The 19706-nt window shown below is 39.2% G+C and overlaps 1 protein-coding gene across 4 annotated transcripts in view; it reads right to left on the bottom strand.

The window, feature by feature from the left end:
- Nucleotides 1-17600, bottom strand: part of rcor3 (REST corepressor 3) — a 28306-nt gene extending 10706 nt beyond the window's left edge. Inside the window, exons 1-8 of one of the 4 annotated variants that reach the window (XM_039738516.1) lie at nt 17330-17600; nt 17169-17225; nt 16198-16275; nt 12775-12827; nt 12387-12548; nt 9569-9693; nt 9357-9435; nt 4501-4719 (exon numbers count right to left, since the gene is read on the bottom strand). In XM_039738516.1, the coding sequence (XP_039594450.1) occupies nt 4501-4719; nt 9357-9435; nt 9569-9693; nt 12387-12548; nt 12775-12827; nt 16198-16275; nt 17169-17225; nt 17330-17453 (897 nt within the window). In that variant the 5' untranslated portion in view covers nt 17454-17600. The other 3 variants (XM_039738514.1, XM_039738517.1, XM_039738515.1) reach the window with 3 other exon arrangements.
- Between the last annotated feature and the right edge of the window lie 2106 nt (nt 17601-19706).

Below are 19706 nucleotides of genomic sequence, written 5' to 3' on the forward strand. Positions count from 1 at the left end.
AGCAGAAAAGTGAAAAAGAAGTTACTTTAATGAGTTCAGACTATTTAATTTTGTCTTTTAATTAAAATGGACTTTCCTTTTCTAAGTATGTCAGTGTCACAGTTTGGCTGTAATTGTTATATCTGAACTGAACATCAAAGGGACACCCACTGAATGTCCATCGAGCGTTTGGTTCTAAAACTGATATCTGCTTTTTATTATTCTTTAAAATATAAGGGGTCTTTTAAAAGTGATCTGGCTGAATTACTGACATAGTCAAATTCTCATTTTCAAAAATATTTCTTGTGAGAGATTTAATATCTACATTGATATTCCTAAATATTAGCTAACACAAATTATGTTTTACCAGTAACGGCATACTGCACGATACATGCAGTGAATACACTTGACTTGAGCGTTCCTAGTTTTCATCCTCTTTCTCTGTACGTTTAGCGTTCGTTTGCTCAGAGGTCGGTGCACTTGCTGCTTCCTGAGCAGCTCTTCTTTTCTCCACCCTAGCAGCCCGATTCCTCTCTTCTTTCGGTGGCTTCTTTTCACGTTAAAACTGATCAAGTCCATGTTTGTGTTGCAATTACATTTTCTTTAATTTTTCACTTAAGCTGTCACTTAAGTCTTCACTCTGCCTCAAGAATGATTTAAGATATGAAGAGGTAGAGGAAGTGATAGCGAAGGTGGTAGGGATGAGAACGGCACACAGCCGTCCTGCTGGCCGCTGAAAGAGTTGATTCTACAATAAAATAAAATAAAATAAAATAAAAAGAGGAATAACCTTGGAGGTCAATGATCACCCTGAAAGTGGATAGTAGAAGTCACGTAGTAAATGTCTACCAAATTTCAGGTCACTAGGTCAAACGGTCTGCGAGCTACACGTGATTTAAAATCGTGGGCAGACAAACGAAGAGCCACGGTAGCGTATTATATAGAAAGATGTAAATGATCTTCTTCTAGCACTTTGAATTTCTGGTTTTTTTTTTTTCTTGAGTTTTTTATTTCTTATTCAACCCCAAGTGCTTCCTGTTTGTGTACTACTCTGATTTTCTAGAACTATTTTTAACAATATTTTTGTAAAAAATGTGTGCATTTTGCACATAGTGAGCTCATGATTGCATGCCCTTTTTTCGTTAGGTGTTTTTCATATTTTTTGCAGTTTTTTAGTACTGGTCTCCATAGATACCCATTCTATCAGAAACTGAGTTATCTTCATTCTCCATGAAAATATGAGATTAAAAATTTTCCTTGGCCATCATTACAAATGACTGGGGGTAAGTAACATATAAAAAATATTTTTGGACGGAGTATTCCTTTAAATTGTTTTTCTAGGCTACTGATACTTTACATTTTTGGCTTATGTCGTCAAAAATATATTTAATCTATATTAACTATTAAATAATGAATATGCCATGAATATATTAGTGTTTGTTAATCATTGCAAAAAAATACAATATAACGCATTTAATATGTGCTGATATAACAAAACACTACAATCCACCTATTATCGTGTTAGTTTTTTTTTTGTTCTTCATTTCGACTTACACAATATCTTGTATTAGGAATTTGTTAGTTTTCGCATACCCCTTGGGCTCAGGGACAGCCATTGTACAGCGCCCCTAGAGCAATTGCAGGTTAAGGGCCTTGCTCAAGGGCCCAGCAGAGTAGGATCTCTTTTGGAAGTGACGGGGATTCGAACCAGCAACTTTCGGGATACCAGCGCAGATCCTTAGCCTCAGAGCCACCACTCTGCCCTTAAGTTACATGAAGAATTCCTGTACAAAATTTGGAATCATGGTATGTAGCCACACTAGTAGGATAAAAAAGTTTCTCTTTCATGGGCCAACTGATGCTTTAGCAAAGACGGTCACAACCAAGGCAAGGGCACAACCTGTTTTCTATCGATAAAACATACTTTCACAGTACAGAATTAAAAAATACAGAGTAACCTAAGGCAAAATTCTGTTACTGTTTGTTATACTACTAATTGTGTTAATTTCTTCCCAATGATTGTTTAAATGAGCAAACAGAATTTTCACTCTGCTTTCAAATATCCAAAATGTGCAAAACTGTCCCAAATAAACTTTCACATACAAAGTTAAAGGTAAACCTACTTTATAATGTGAGGATGAGCCAGCGCGGAAAGATCCTCATCAAGAACATTTTACTTTGACAATACTTTATTCATATTGTAAATTTCAAGCACTGATGATGACAGAAGCCAAAAGACACTGTCAGAGGTGGCTGGGGTGGTGACTCGACTGGGACGCCCAGGAGGACCGGAGGAGGGCTTGCGCCTTCCCCAGACCATCTGGGGGCGACCGCCCTGGTTTCTTTGGGGGCCACGGGTACAGAGCTTTGAAGCTCCACCCTGTAGGGGCCCATGGTCACTGCCAGGGGGCGCCCCCATGCCTTTGGAGCCCCAGACCTCAGCACTTCCGCCACACCAGGAAGTACTGGGGGGAAGAAGAGCAGGGACACCCAAAGTGCTTCCAGGGATGCAGCCGGCACTTCCGCCACACATGGGCATGTCGGCGGGTGATTGCCGGAACCCACCTGGAGCACATCCGGGTGATGATAAAAGGGGCCACCTCCCTTCACTCGGGGCAAGAGTCGGGAGTGGAGTGGACTGAGCCGGAGAAGAGAGAAGGAGGCGGTCTGAAGAGAAAGGCATTGTGTGGCCAGGACTTTGGGGGTTTGTGGTGCACTTGACTGTTGTAAATAGTGTAAATAAACGTGTTTGTGGGTGACATGAACGTGTGTGCCTGTCTGTGTCTGGGCCAGTCTCCACAACACATACTGTATAACCTAAAACCCAATTAAGCCATATCTACCTGCACTGCAAATAAAAATCAAAAAACGTCATGTCTTTCTTCTCATGATGCACATGGGAACAAATTATTGTCATTTTAAGTCCCACTAGTGTTACCTGGCACTGCTTCAGTAAGGAAGTGGAAAGGTGGAAAGGTTAATAAGTAATTCAGGTTATATAATACCAAATGCTATTACTGCCAAACTTACTATATCTAGCACATGCATATTATTGGTTTTGGGTAGCTTCTTTGTATACAAAATATTCTTGGCATCTCCTTGTGGTGCAAATAACCCTAAATTGCAAAAAATAACTCGGGTGACAATTTGACCGTACCCGCGGTAGCTGGGGGCATAACAAAAAAAAAGTATGATAAATGCTGGATTAAAGAACAAGTTAAATGTAATGGGTGGGACCTGAACCCAGACTTTTAGGTTGACAAGCAAGCATGCTAATTCTCACATCTTATGTGGCACTATTTTTCACACTGTAATATTTCATATCACTCTCTATTTTGAAACTGTACTTCTGTTTGCTGACTTTTCCTGTGGTATTAGTTCTTTCTTTGCCGTGAATATACAGTGAGAAAAAAAAAATTACTGTGTTTGGACTAAATATGATCTGTAATCCCAATTCATTACGAGATTTGAGTCAACTGTGGGTTTACAACCTTTCACTCCCACCGCAATCCACCTTTCCATGGTCAAAAGTTACAAACTCATGAATTATGTAACACCACATACAATATGAAAAGAGTGCTGCAAAGTTTAGAATGGCCATGCAATGGATTAGTCAGAGATTACATATTTAACCCCAAATTGCAATAAATTACTTCAGAGACAATATGTCCCCACTATACTGGCCTTAGGTTAAAAAGAAACAGTGAGGAAAGTACCTGATTAAAGAAAACATTAAAATGTAATGGGAAGGAATTGATGACTTGGTTGAAAGGTAAGCGAACTAATCATCATACCATCAACACAAGCACAAATGCTATTTACAACAAGTTAAATGTAATTTTATACTTGTTACTTCTATACTAATGTATGCATTTCCTTAGTTAAGTTTATTATACATTGTGAAGGATGGCCGGCCATTTATCCCGGCCAATACCCCCAAGCCGCCAGGTGGAGCCCTCCTTGCAGCATGGAGGTCCCCAGAAGACCAGCAGGGCATCATGGACAATGGAGTTTTTATGCAAAGCCCTGCTGGATGCCGTGGGGTCCTCAGGAGGGAGCTGCAGGGAGGACCAAGGGCTTCTTCGTGCCCTGTGACCCGGAGGTTCGTCATAGGAAGAGCGACGGACTTCCGGGTTGAAGAAAAGAACTTTACCTGACCCGAAGTGATTGAGGATCACATGGACTGGGGATTGAGAACACTTCCGGGTCAGGGATTATAAAAGGACTGTGGGAGCTCCCAGACGGCGAGCTGAGCTGGGTGGAAGGGTGGCAACGTGTCTGGGAGCTGGAGGATTGATTTATGGTGATTTATATGAGTATTGTGGTGGAGAGTGTGCTTTGTGCACTGTGGCATAAAAATAAAGTCAACTTGAGGACTTTTACCTGGTGTCTGGAGTCTTGGACAGAGGTTCAAGGGAGCGAGAGCGCCCCCTATCGTTCACAACATTTAACTGCTGTTTAATTATTGCTTTCATTGTAGAAACAAAAGAAACAGCCTTTCAGTAAGTAAAGAAATGGTACCTGTCGTTTTAATGAAACCAGCTCCATGTCCAGTTGTCTCAAAATCGTGTTTGCAGCACTTGGACTACAGGAAATGGCCACCACATCCTCTTGAGTAAGGTACATGCCTTTAGGAGGGCGACATTTAGAGCGCTGTGAATGGTGGCGATGCTGTAGGTTCTGGTATTCTCGTCTTCCTAACCCAATCTTACTAGTCTGGACAGGTTGCTCAGCATGAGTCTAAAGAAAGAGAAACATAAAATAATTAAAACTGAACTCGCTGCAATGACTACCGAAGAAAAGTATGTACATTAGGTCTGGACCTAATTCTCTTATTTTACTATTAATATGTTTTTAATGGTACAAATAGTACAGTTACATCAAAAAATATATTTAAACTTTAACATCCAAGAAATGTAGTAAATGTTTTGCATAAAGAATAAGAAATATGTAAACATGTACACAGAATTATGAATTACCACATTATAGTGACTCAAAATTGGCAGATTTAATTTTCCACGAATTTTTTTGGCATATTCTGAAGAACATTCTGAAGGACCATACTGGGCATCTGGAATGCTAGCATGACAGAAAAGGATTTGCTAATAATTTTATGTTTTATCTTTATGTAGCTGGTTGATGCCTATATGTTGAGAAGTGAGGTTTCAAATGTGTTGCTACTGCCTTACTCTATGTCTTGTTCGTCACTGTGTATTTTGTCCCATGCAGCTAAGGGCAGGAATTTGGTTGCTCTCTATTTTTTTTATTTTTTAAACAGTTTTCAAATTCATATTGGCTAAAAAAATGTACAGTTTCTATTCACTTCTTTAATTGTTGCATCCTGCAGTATTACAACACAAAAGATCTTCATTCAAATCCTAACAACAAGATAAAGACTGGTTTTAGAACATTAAAATGAAAGCAATTTCCAAGGATTGATTGAATTTGTTAAACCATTTTGCATTCTATAATCATCCATTTGTCCATTTACTTAACTTGCTTAATTCAGTTTTATGGTCAGAAGGAGATTCTGTTTTGGAATCTTCTGAGACAAGGCAGTAATCAGCCATGTCAGCCCTTTGTGGTGCACATTCCATCATATAAACACAAAAACACACATTCATCCATAATGGGCCATTTTAAAGTCATGATCAATCTTGTTATAAGGCAAAATGCATCATTTTCTTCAATAATAACAGAAAAAAACAAAAAAACAACCTTTTCTTTTGCAAACCATGATTCTACAGGGAACAGCATCTCAAGATCCTTTGCAAATACAAAACATCCAATTGACTTACAGTGCAATCTTTAACCACTAGACCACAACGTCCTATAAGATACAACCTATATTTCAAATGTGACTTGCAAAAGTCAGATTAAAAATTTAAAAAACTGTAACTTATTTTAAAATTTTATGCTTTAGGTGTCCCATCCGTCCATTATCCAACCCGCTATATCCTAACTACAGGGTCACGGGGGTCTGCTGGAGCCAATCCCAGCCAACACAGGGCACAAGGCAGGAAACAAACCCCGGGCAGGGCATCAGCCCACCACAGACTTTAGGTAGTACATCTAAAATTGAATTCCTTAGCAGAGAATATCAAGCATCTAAGGCTGGGTTTCTTAAACATTGCATCACAGTTACTGTTGTATTTGATGGTAATGGGTCACAGTGGGTTCATTAAACAGTTGCTCCGCTGATCATCTTTGATTTCCCCCCTGATTTGTCAGTTATCCATGATTCCCCAAGGGGGAAGCTCTGATGATCACTCAGGAATTCAACAAGAAATTAACAGGTCTCTTAGACAGTATAAAGGTAAGATTGAGTTACGACAAAAAAAAAGTTTAAGAAACCCTGATCTAAAAATGTATCTAAATTTTAAACACCACCCAACACCTTTGGTGAACATTTTATTTCCAGTTATTTAATTTGTCCAATTACTTTTGAGCCCCTGAAATGAAGGGATTGTGTTAAAAATGCTTTAGTTGCCTCACATTTTTATGCAATCTTTTTGTTCAACCCACTGAATTAAAGCTGAAAGTCTGCACTTCAATTGCATCTGAGTTGTTTCATTTAAAATTCATTGCGCTAATGTACAGAACCAAAATTAGAAAAAAGTTGTCTCTGTCCAAATATTTATGGACCTAACTGTATTTACATTATAATAAGTGTTACCACACCCAATCATCTTGAGAACCCCACCACTTCTTGAAGCTGGGCACAGTGGAGCATCACAACCACTGACCTGCTTAAACCGGAGACTTTTTAACTGTAGTGCTCCATAAACTATCACCCTCCAAACTCCTGCGGACTCTGACAGCACCTGAAGAAGATAACAGCTGGAGGACGTAGAACACTTATGTCAAGAGAGAGAGAAAGAGCATCTTTACTGTTCTATCAATTCTGCTGAATTACAAATGGGATTTCCCCAGCCAACCGCACATGAATTGTATGCTTAATTATTACTCAATACAAGCCAAGTATAAAATTATATTTGTCTCAATTGATTTTTATTGTTTTTTTATTCCTGTGGCTTTAAGGTGCTACTCTTAAGTGGGATTATCTTTCCACAGTGCATTTCCCAACAGTGAGCTTGATCTATTCAAGGTGCTAACATGCAGTATAGTAAAACTAGATTCTGTTTGTGTCACCATATCTGCCAATAGTGGCAATAAAGTGACAAAAACACCTATACATTCATCCTTTCTAATCCAATCTGCTAATACGCTGTGCTGAAACCTACCTCAGTAGCAGCGGATGCACACAAGGCCAGTTTAGGATTGTCGATTTGGGAGTAATTACAGAAAAATCTAGACCATGACCATTTTAGGATTCACACCCCGACATCTTGGAAATGTGAGGCAGCATTCCCAACAAGGTCAAGGCGGTGCATATAAAAAAATCGCAATTGTTAAAATCTACCAAATACCCTATTAGGCAAAAATAAATTGTTTACAACAACTACAATATACTTCTTATATGCCAAAAATCACACAAGGAGTGCCTCAATGGGCTTTAACATGCCCTGTTTTTTGATAGTTTCCAGCCATGACTCACTAAGAAGACTTCCAAAAAAAATTTGCAGGGAAAAAAAATGGAAGAAAATGGGAGAACGACAGTTCAGACAAAGACCCTCTTCCTGGGAGGTTGGGCATGTAATGGGTGACAAAAAATGGGTCAAAATACAATACACAAAACAGGACACAAGTAATCCTCTTCACAGAGCTAGATGTATCATTGCTTCCTCGGAAATATAATACAATAGTACAAACTACTTTGTTCTTGCACAGTGCTATTCACCAAGTGCAGGCGCAGACCGCCATTACAACTTTGCTCAGAGGTAGGTTAATAAAAATAAAAACCTAATTTTGTATTCCCTTCAAATGCTGGATCCCCAAATAACAACAAAATCTTCATATTAATCAATTCTCACTTTTCTTAACATATCTTTTGAAACATAATCAGTGACCCATATACTTAAAAGTGCAAACTGAATGGTTTGATCTGAGTATGTGAATTACTCTTAAGAACAAGAACTTCATTTTCTGATCACGAATGTTATATTTTTATATATGAGGTGAGACACAAAAATAACCGGACTGGGCTTGGGGCTTTCCTGGAAAACTTCTGGAGGTCGGCCAGACGTGAATTATAGAACTATATCCCCTCCTACACTCCCTCTCAAACCCGACTGGCTACGTATATCCTGTGAACAGCCCAGTCAGTATTTGCACAACAATCGCTAACCACTATAATGTCAAGTGAAAAAAAATCAACCGGCGAATCAACATCAAATTTCTCGTGAAATTGAACAAAACGGCCACAGAAATTTATGAAATTATAAAAATAGTGTATGGTAATAACAGTTTGTGGCACAAACGTTTCAAGGAAGGACCAGAAATTGTGGAAGACATTCAACTCCCAGGTCGCCCACGTTCATCTCGGACAGATGAAAACATCAAAACGGTGAAGCAGATTGTTAAACATGATCGTACTGCCTTTTCCGTAAAGCAGTTTTTGACTGACAAAAACATTCCTGTTCTCGATCATCCTCCCTATTCGCCCGATTTAGCTCCCTGTGAGTTTTACTTGTTCTCGAAAATCAAAAGTGACCTGAAGGGAACACATTTTTCTTCAGTTGATGAAGTGAAGACAAAAAAGGCAAGCCTGTTGAAGAGCCTCAAGCAAGAACCCTTCCAGCACTGTTTCAATCAATGGAAGATACGTTTGGAACGGTGTAGAGATCGGGAGGGGGAGTATAGAGAAGGTGACAATGTTTAGAATGCTGTAATTCATCATCAAATATTTTTTTTTACCAATCCGGTTATTTTTGTGTCTCACCTCGTATACTAATGTCTGTTTTGTGAAAATTCCAACACACTGCAGTTTAAACATGCATTAACAGTTTTAAAATATGGCCCAAAGAATAAAGGTCACAAATTTGATGCTGCAAAAACTAATACTTTAACCCTACGGTAGGTTAGCTAGATAGATGACATAGTACAGTATTTCAATGACATGTGACAAACATACAAGACCACCCAAATTATAAAACAGAAGAAAGGACGAACAAACATGTTACAGTATGTATGCAACTCAATTTAAAATATAATTTCTTCTACTATGTATCCTAGTATGTGTAACAGTAACAAAAATGTAAAAAACTAAAATTTGCAGATATTAAAATAAACTTGGATAAATTACTTTTCACAGGAGAAATCACATTTGACTAAGTGTTCAAAAAACACTTATAAAGGGGAGTGTACTTCTTTCTACAATAACACATTCTTTTTAAGACTTGGTTCTATAAATGTAAAAACTTTCTAATATTTTCCTTGCTCACTTGAATTATGCTACATGACATAAGACACAGTACCTCCTTTTTAGTTTCTTTACTTGGATCGTAATCACTGTCATTGGCTTCATTCGGGTTTGCTTCTTCCATTTCTTCATCGCTACATTAAAAAGTAAAACAATGAAAACAGATCAATAACACTACAACAAAACATGTACCACTGCAACAGTATTTTGTTTGATTGACCTGAGGGAAAAAAAACAGAGTAGAAAGAAAACTTGTTAAATAATTACCTTTCTTCTTGAGTACTACGATTCGCCAGTTTCCTTGCCTGCCGGTCCATTAGACTTGTCCTGGATCTTGTCTTTTTCCATGAATAATAATATTTCACTAAACTTGAAATTGATTTATCTGGTAACTTAATAGACAACAACAATAGTATTCATTAAGTTCAGCCTTGTTTTTTCTGATATATTGTAAATGTGTCAAACTACAGCACTCTCAAAACAAAACTACTCACAGTATTTTTTCTATCAAAACAAGTTTAGTTCTTTTAGCTCTTTTGAGAAAGAATCTGTAATGTCAGTTACCAAAATTTAGTTCACATAACTTAGAATTACAGTAATCCCTCGTTTATTGCAGGAGATAGGTTCCAAGGCCGGCCGCAATAACTGAATTTCCGCGAAGTAGGGACACCATATTTATTTAATTATTTAACGTGTATTTGGACGTTTTTAAACCCTCCCTGTACTGTTTACAACCCTCCCTTTACTCTATTAATAACAGGGACAACTGTTAAGCAATATGAAATAGGTAGATAAGTTTACAGTTACTGTATAGCGAAGTACACGTAGCTATATATGACGTGATGATGGTGATGAATATGCTGTGCAGTAAAAATGATGTGCAGTAAAAATGATGACGATGAAGGAGATGATGACTTTTACTGCGCAGCCGATGACTGTATTTTACGTCTCTTCAGACGGCGGTGCCATTTCCTGGGGCACCTCTTCCACGGTTTCCGAAGGTGTATCCGTAGTAGTAGTAGGAACTGGCTCTTTTTTGCGAGGCTGCAAAAACATTGTGATCGGCAGTTGCTGCCGCTGCTTCTTTTTCCGGTCGAAGAGCAGCTTGTAGGCGGTCATGACATCATCAACCTTGTTGCAAAATTGGACCGATCGAACCATATCGTTGTCCCATTCCTGTGACCGCTCTTGCAGATCCTTAGCCAGTCTGTGGGATCTGGGCATCAGTCAAAGCACCAATGTCGTCTCCCTCCCATGTACCAATCACAGCAAATGTTACAACGCACTTAGTCACCGAACTTGTTTTGTTGTTCTTAGACTAGGAAATACTACTACTATATTTAAAAACCGCGAAGTCGTGAATCCGCGAAAAGTGAACCGCAAAGTAGCGAGGGATTACTGTACTTTACAACCTAAGCTAAGATTTCAGATGTGATGCTTATAAAATTTAACTTAAACACTTCCAAAACTTTCTTCAATTTGCAAACAGAAATTTAGTTACTGAGCTATTTATTTATTATTATTATTTATGCATTACTACATATGATGTCACCAGTGAGAAAAAGAAATTCACAGTAACACATTTTATAATGTATTACTTACACCAAACATCCATCCATCCATTATCCAACCCGCTGAATCCGATCACAGGGTCACGGGGGTCTGCTAGAGCCAATCCCAGCCAACACAGGGCACAAGGCAGGAACTAATCCTGGGCAGGGTGCCAACCCACCGCAGGACACACACAAACACACCCACACACCAAGCACACACTAGGGCCAATGTAGAGTCGCCAATCCACCTAACCTGCATGTCTCTGGACTGTGGGAGGAAACCGGAGTACCCGGAGGAAACCCACGCAGACACGGGGAGAACATGCAAACTCCACGCAGGGAGGACCCGGGAAGCGAACCTGGGTCTCCTAACTGCGAGGCAGCTGCATGCTGCACACCAAACATATATATTTTAAATATTAAATATACTAATATTGAATATACTGTAATTCCTCCATCAATTTCCTAAACCCGCTTATCCTGTGCAGAGTCATCGGTAAGCTAGAGCCTATAAAGCAAGCATCAGGTGCAAGGCAGGAACAATCATTAAGATATATATAAATAAATGGCAATAGCTGTAAGATTTACTTCTGTTTATGCACTGCTTTATGCAAGCTATCAGTCTATTCCTTTATCAAGTCAATTTTTTTATTAAAAACCTGCAGAGTGCTGAAACCTATGTTGACATTATTGGGCACAACAAATGAACCAGGACAATATGTATGTGTTTTGGAAACTGAAACAAACCAAAATATCTAAAGCAAATCCACATAGACATGGGACAAAAACAAAAGGTCCACACAGGTAGTGACAACACCAGGGATGAAATTGTTATCTTTAGAACTACAAGGAAGTAATCCTGATCACTTTGCCATACACCTGATCTACCCATGAACCCTCTTACTTCAATCTAGGAGTGTAGACAGCTTGCATCAGTTCCAATAGCACTGAATGCATGAAATTGGCAGTTTGCAGGCTGCAGGAGACTTGCTACTTTCCAAGACAAGAACTGCCACAGGGAACGGACAAAAACTGCTGACTGACTGACAAGAGATTTACTTTAGTGCCCTATTCATCCTGGGTCTGCGTATCACTTCTGCTGTCTCAGGAAGGACAGCTAGAAGGAGCAAGAGAGTGGGAGCATTGCCCTGTCTGATTCCTCAAAAAAAGCTGTAGTCTCTCCTGGATAAAGTACCTGTTCATTTCAGGGCACACTCACACATGCACATACACTAAAACTCTAAATTGGTTCCGTAATTCATCAATGTAACATACATATGTTTGAGATGTGGAAGTGTGCTAAAAAAAACCAAAAAAAAAAACCCGCTGTGACACTGTGAGAATGTGCAAGCTCCACATTGCCAAAAGCAGGGCTAACTTCTGAAACCAGCTGTCTAAGGATATGAAGTTTTTATTCCAGCATTCTCTAAAAGTTAGTAAATACTGTATATTCAGCTAATGAAACAACTTGAAAATGTCTTTGCCCAGATACAGTGTGCACTGCAGGATTTTCAGAAACAATATCCACATACCATCTGTTGAATTCTGTGGAAGCTTTTCCCATGAAAGCTAAAAGCTTGTTCAAACAACACTTTATCCTCTACTGTCCACTCATCTGGAAAAGGGGTGAAGTTTGGAAGGTCTGCAAGTGATTTTTCAATGTTGTGTTTGTGCCAAAACAACATGCCCAAAGCCTGAAGATAGAAAAATGACACCATAATCACATATAAAAACGAATTCTACAAATAAAAACTGGTTTTGACATGGACTTAATTAATGATTTATATACAGTATATGACTAATTTCCAGGTACAAAAATATTAAATACTCATAGTTATTTTTATTAATCCTGGAATTTGATAACCACAACTTGAATAGTTTTATTAAAGGGAACTGTAGAAAAGAGTATAAAATGCATACCTGCTCTACATTATAGCCATGCTTTTCTTTTGCAATCGCAATGTACTCATCCACTGCAGAATAAAGAAGAATGGAATGTAACTATTAAAAACACCACAAAGAAAAATGACAAAGCTCTTGGCAGTAGGCTTCAGCTCAGCTTTAGAATGTCCTACAAACATAAAACAAATTTTATAACTGTTGGATTATTATTATTATGTGATTATTTGGAAGCATGAGGACCACTTGCTGATAACAAAAATTACAAGCTTGCCATTTACGATTATCTTTTCCCTGGGATGTTTCCCCTTTTTATGGCTTTCAAATATTTATGCAAACTCAATAAATACAAATGTTACATTGTATAGTCACACATCATATTAAACAATACCAGGTCAGAACTTTTTTCTCTTCTGTTTCAGATAAAACTTTATTTCCTAAAATGCAATACATTTAAAAAGTGAATACAGGGGGTCCTCGGGTTACAACGTCTCGACATACGACGTTTCGAGTTTACAACACTCACTCCCATAAAGATTTTAAAAATGGAGACGTGAGTGTTTCGGCTTACGTCGTTAGCGTCGTACTTACAAACTACATGGGTGAACTAGTTTGGTTGTGCGCTGCGGAAGAATACGCAGTAACGTGGCGTATGAGTGAGGGCGTTGGTGAACTCGTTTGGATGCGCGCAAAGGAAGTGTTCTGTTTGTGTTGCTTTGTTTGCCGACTTTGTGGCCCTTATCATGGCTCCTAAAGAAAAGTCAGAGTCTTCAGATGGCAGTGCTTCGAAGAAGAGGAAACTCATCACGATGGAAGTGAAATTAGACGTAATGAGATCAGAAGGAATAAAGGTAAAGAATTTTTTACACTCATTTTTGTCATTTTTTCTGTGACTACAGCACAGTGTACAGTACAGTATATTTATGTCCTTTTCCTTTTTCTGTGGCTTAGTTGTATTTTTATGTTCTAGATTATGATTTTATAAATGTGTTAGGATAGGTAAGTGACTAAGGCTAGGGTGTGTTTCGACTTACACCAAAATTCAGGTTACATCACTGTTGTAGGAGCGGAACTGTGTCGTAATCCGAGGACCCCCTGTACATGTGTAATAATTGTACACTGTAAAAAATGGCTATAATTTTACTGGTATTTTTGATAGTAAAAGTACTGTCTTATTTGTTTACAGTATTTTGCTGTTAAACACAATGCATTCTAGAAAATACATTAGAGTCAAGCATGTTTATTGCAAATTATTGTACTTCCAGGGAAAAATGCAATGCATCATGGGAGGTCTAACTTTTAGCTGAAAATAAACGAGTTTGGAATGAAACCTGTCACACACCGTATATCACAGAGGTAGCCTATCTCTATCTATTTTTCATGGCAGAGAATTCTATATTTGCATAAAGCTGGATGATTTATATTTGGAAGCACCCTCTTTGGGGTAAAGGTGCAGATGGTTCCTGGTGATTACTGCAGCTTTGGTCAGTGGGAAAAGAAGTTAAAGGTAACAAATATTTTTACAGACTGCTGAAGGTTTTATGTGGTTGTGGAAACATATGGTTGGTTGTTTTAGCTGTACAACCTATCCACATTACAAATGCATGCTTTTCCTTGTGTCAAAATGCACACGATATATGACAAGCTAGAGATGACCGTTCAGTACATTAGACACATTTGTTTAGGTAATTGCTAAGCTGTTCCATTATCTCATCCTAAGACATCTTAAAGGTCTTCACCATTTCTGGTAGTGATGGGTATTTCATGATATTATTTAAATATAATTAATTATATATTTAAAATGAAAATTCATATGTCATAGTCCTGTTTCCATACACAAAGCACAATAACATATTTAAGATACAAAATTAAAATAAGATGTTTTGTTGCAGAATCACAAGAGAAGAAAAATGTGTAACTCATAATGATTCGTTTACAAATGAACAGGAGTCAACAGACTGGTTCTGGTGTGGCGGCTTGTTCGTGAATTAAATGAATGAGAATCATTAGGCTGATTCTGGAGCAGCAACTTGTTCACAAATCAAATGAGTCAAGACTCATGATTCAAGCAGATTTAAACTTGTTTCAGCGAAATGAAAGATGCTGACGACATCATGCGGGAAGGGCACCCATGCGCTTTAGCACTCCCGTTGAGCTCCACTGAATCGATTTGTTAGGGCTCACAGGTCGTTTGATATGATTCACTAAAACGAGTCACTTAATAACAGCATATTGTTTGCGAATCACCCATCACTAGTTTCTGTGTCTACTACATGTTCTAGTAGTTTGTTCCAGATTTTCACAACCCTTGGAGTAAAGAAGTGCTTGTTGGGTCCAATCCTAAATGCACTTCCCTTTAATTTCAACGGGTATCCATGAGTATGTGATTCACTGTTGAACTGAAATAAATCAGCTGGACCTACTTTATCATTGCCTTGGAAAATTTTGAAGGCATGGATTAGGTCCCCACACAGTCTCCTCTGCTCAAAACTAAATTAATTCTCTGAGTCAACCAGACCATGACAAGTCCTGAAGTCCTGGGATGCACATACTGTAGTTGTCTTCTCTGCACAGCTTTAGTTGCTGCTAGGGTCCTTGTAGCGTGGTGACCACAAGTGCACAGAATACTATAGATGTGGTCTCACTAGTGTAAACTTTTCCTAATGTGAATTTCCTTTGATGTTTGAAAGTGTGTAAACTAATAATCCATCCATCCACCCATTATCCAACCCGCTACATCCTAACTACAGGGTCACGGGGGTCCCAGCCAACACAGGGCGCAACAAACCCCGGGCAGGGCGCCAGCCCACCGTAGGTAAACTTATAATTCTACTTTTAATGTAAAGTTAAGTTTATATCATACTTTCGTTTTATAATAATGAAAGTAATGCACTATGAAGTGTATTACATATTGACTTCAGTATATTACTGATATTTTCATTTAGTTTCTTACTGTAATATTTACAGTACATACTGGCAACTTTGCTGGCAGTGCTTTACTCTAAAAAAAAAATTTAAGAGTGTACATTTTCATTCATTAATGATCTGTCTGGAACTTATAAAAGCAGAAAGCAACACTATAGGGTGGTCCAGATCTAATTATGCAATTTTCATTACGCTACGACTTACTAAGTTTATTACACAGAAAATCACCTGAAAAATCCCGGACCATTGAAAAGTGTGCAAACTGACAAAATGAAGAATCGACTTCGCGCCGAACTGGAATCGTCCCCGTATAAATCAAAGTCATCCAGACGATCTGGATCTGCATAATTAGGTCTGGACCACCCTGTATAATTTTAACAATTGCACTTTCTAAAATATGACTGATATAAAAGAAAAATGGTGACTCTTACAGTAACATTAAATACATTTGGCAAAATGAACGAAGAATAACTGCGCTCTTTAAAAGCACACATGTATACTCCCACAATTCTTACTTACATTTAGCATCGACAATAGTGTGAAATGGAGACCACACCAACATCCCCCCACTTTCTTTGTCACTGTATTTTGTAGCACCTCAAAAGTGAAAAACAGAAGTGACTTTTAGTTAAAACTGTACATAAAAAGGCTTAAAATTGTATAAGTTGTATCAAAAATAGTAAGAATTACTTGAAAGCTGCAGCATGCTGGCATTCAGCTAAATGATATTTTAATACTTAAAAAAGATATTTCATTTACTTGTTTTATTTTTGAATCCCATTCAGATTAACATTTATTTGGCATCTTTCATGATGAACATCACCTTAAAGCTCTTCGATACCCACAGCAGCGATCTAAACGCATTCAGCCTGTGCTTTGCCAGGTTATTCGGGTTGCTGATGGTCGCACAAGCTGCCACCAACGCTGGAGGGTTGACTGGTAGCCTTGATAGCCCGTTACGAGTTTGCATTTCGTTACAATATTAATATACTACACTTGAGGAAATCATATATACATATGCAGGTCTTTATAAACTAACGCAATATTCGTAAACCCTTTAATCCACTTAACTACTGTGGGAGACCGGAGCCTTCCCCACCGCATCTGATGCCCAGCAGGAATCAACATTGAATAGAGCACCGGACCCCCGCGAACCCACCCGCATCCACACTCGGCCAATTCAGAAACGCCAATTAACCGAACACCGTCACATTAAAATGTGCACATTAACACACCATCGCCTTTGTTTATGCCACTTTTTGAAAATTACTTTCCATGTTGCCCTTTGCAAAGGCCGGGATCGCACAGTAATTACAAATTACGAAGGAACTCTCTTTGCATTCAAAAAGCTCAGACAACAAGGAAACAAGAAGGTCGCCGGCAAGCGTGACAGAGCTCGATGTTCGGCTCACACTGCGATACCCAGGCATTGATCTCTTGCTCGTCGAGGCTACTCACAGTAAGCGCCAAATAGTCATAGATAACGTTACCGGGATCATATTCAGGGATAGTCGCTTGATATTCCGATCCCACGCGCATTCCCACATCTACGAATAAAACAAGAAAGAATAAGTTAGCCGCTTTCAGTTATAAAAAAAAAAAAACAATGCCAAACTGCATTTGTGCAAATAGTGGAGTTCGAGGCTATCACCGTGTTCCTCGTCGCTGCCACTCTCCTCGGAAAAATGTCCATTAGAAGCGTTGGAAGGGCTTTTTGTCCCATTTGATCGTCCTTTTCCCAGATATTCTGGACCCTTTTCCATCATCCCCGGCATGATCAAATCGTCATGTATTTATTTATTAAATTAAGTAATTAAAATATACAAGAAAAAAGGCGAATTATTAATGTGACTCGGCACGCTTTCCCTAAACAACTCCCCTTTCTGCGCAGCACTGTCACTCTGTGAGGTATCCATCCGCCTGTTCATTTATATAAATTCGCGGCTTGCTGGTTTGACATGGGAAGGGCTTTTTTATAAAGGTTTCTGCACGATTTTCCACGTGTATGCCTTCGCCTTCGCATAAGTCTCTTTGCCTCGGTCGTAGACAGAGAGAAGAGAGGGAATGGAAGAGTGGCCGAGAGCTGCTTTTCGCGGCGGAAGGTGTTTGTCATGCGCGGAGAGGCACTCTGGTGGCGTTTACAGCGGAGCTGCCGCCGATGCCACAGACAGTCAATGTTGCCTGGCACGAGCTGTTTACATGTCGTGTCGTGGCGTGGCAGCGGTGGAGGGCAACCAGAACGTGTCGAAAAACCAAGGAAATCCAAGTAGAACAGCATGATCTACGAATTCATAATACACCTTAGGGTTTATATTTGAGAGATCGACTTGAGGTCATCAGTAGAAATTAGCCTTTAGCGTACGTACCTCGAAAGGTTTTAATGCTTTTGAAAAAAAAAATAACCCGTTGTTTACATATTTTCAGAGCTCACGAAGAATTCGAAAATTAACGAAATTAAACTTATTTATACCGACGGCAAAATGGGCATACGGTTGTGACTTGGGTTACTTTTTTAACCCTACACTTTTGCAGATGTCTACAGAATGCATGGTAGCGCGTGCGCACCTTATTACATTTTACGATCGTTTACCTTTTGGAAAGAAACTACGGGGAGTGAATTTCATGCCTTTAAGATAAAACTCTTTAAGATAACATCTCCAGTCAAAAGTGTCACTGGATTGTTAAGGGTGCAGGCTTCACACAGCAGGCCGGGACGAACATGAGTTATGGACCTTAATAGAAAAAAAAAAAAACGTAAAAGGCTTTCTTTTCCAAAAATGCCGTATTCCACAGAAGATGCCCTCGTATCAGATGTTGTATGAAACGAACAGCGTACTGTGGAAAACGCCTATACAAATTAAAGCGTAACGCAAGATCGTTCGGTTTTAGAATTTGCAGACTTTTGTGTGGTCTTGAGGCTGAGCCACAATTCAGTAAACACTAACATTCAATCCCATCAATTTTCTGCACCTTTCTTATTCTGAACAGGGTCGTGTGGGGGTTGCAGCAATCTCTGGGCAGGGTGCCCCCGCCCCACCTTAGTCTAACTCGCCGAGTAAGGTATAATTCTTGCAGCACAGGCAGGAAACATTCCTGGACAGGATGCCACCACATGGCAGACCCCACTCACTCTCCCACCTACGCAAATACTCAGCCAGTTAGGAATGGTCATTTAATCTAACAAGCATGTTTTTGGGTAAGTGGGAGTAAAAAACCCGTACAGAACAAGGAGAAGGTGAAAATGTGACACTCACAGAGAAGCAAGCAATTGAAATCCAGGATGCTGCATCGATTAGACAGAAGCACACACAATACAATTTAATTTATTTTTTATATAGCCCAAAATCACACAAGAAGTGCTGCAATGGGCTTTAACAGGCCCTCCCTCTTGACAGCCCATACCCCTGCCTTGACTCTCGAAGAAGTCAAGAAAAAACTCACAAAAAAAACCCTTGTAGGGGAAAAATGGAAGAAACCTTGGGAAAGGCAATTCAAAGAGAGACCCCTTTCTAGGTAGGTTGGGCGTGCAGCGAGTGTCAAAAAGACACACCCCAGTACCATCATAAAACACTAATCCAAAAGGAAATATTACTTATTAACATATTAACAGTAGGTGTACTGACCAGTGTGTAATACAAATGTATTTATGCTGATTTTCAGGCAAGAAGAAGGGGCCTGAGTTGCCTCGAAAGCTTGAATATTGTAATTTTTTTAGTTAGCCAATAAAAGGTGTCATTTTGCTTGGTTTTTCTCTACATTCATAATGGCTAACACAGTACAACACCCTAGTACTGCTGACTTTCAGCCATTCATATATCCATCCATCCATTATCCAACCTGCTATATCCTAACTACAGGGTCATGGGGGTCTGCTGGAGCCAATCCCAGTCAACAAAGGGTGCAAGGCAGGAAACAAACCCTGGGCAGGGCGCCAGCCCACCACAGGGCACGCACACACACACACACACACGTCAAGCACACATTAGGGACAATTTAGGAATGCCAATGCACCTAACCTGCATGTCTTT

This window comes from Polypterus senegalus, chromosome 16 (genome assembly GCF_016835505.1).
Source record: "Polypterus senegalus isolate Bchr_013 chromosome 16, ASM1683550v1, whole genome shotgun sequence".
In the NCBI taxonomy this organism is placed as follows: Eukaryota; Metazoa; Chordata; class Cladistia; order Polypteriformes; family Polypteridae; genus Polypterus; species Polypterus senegalus.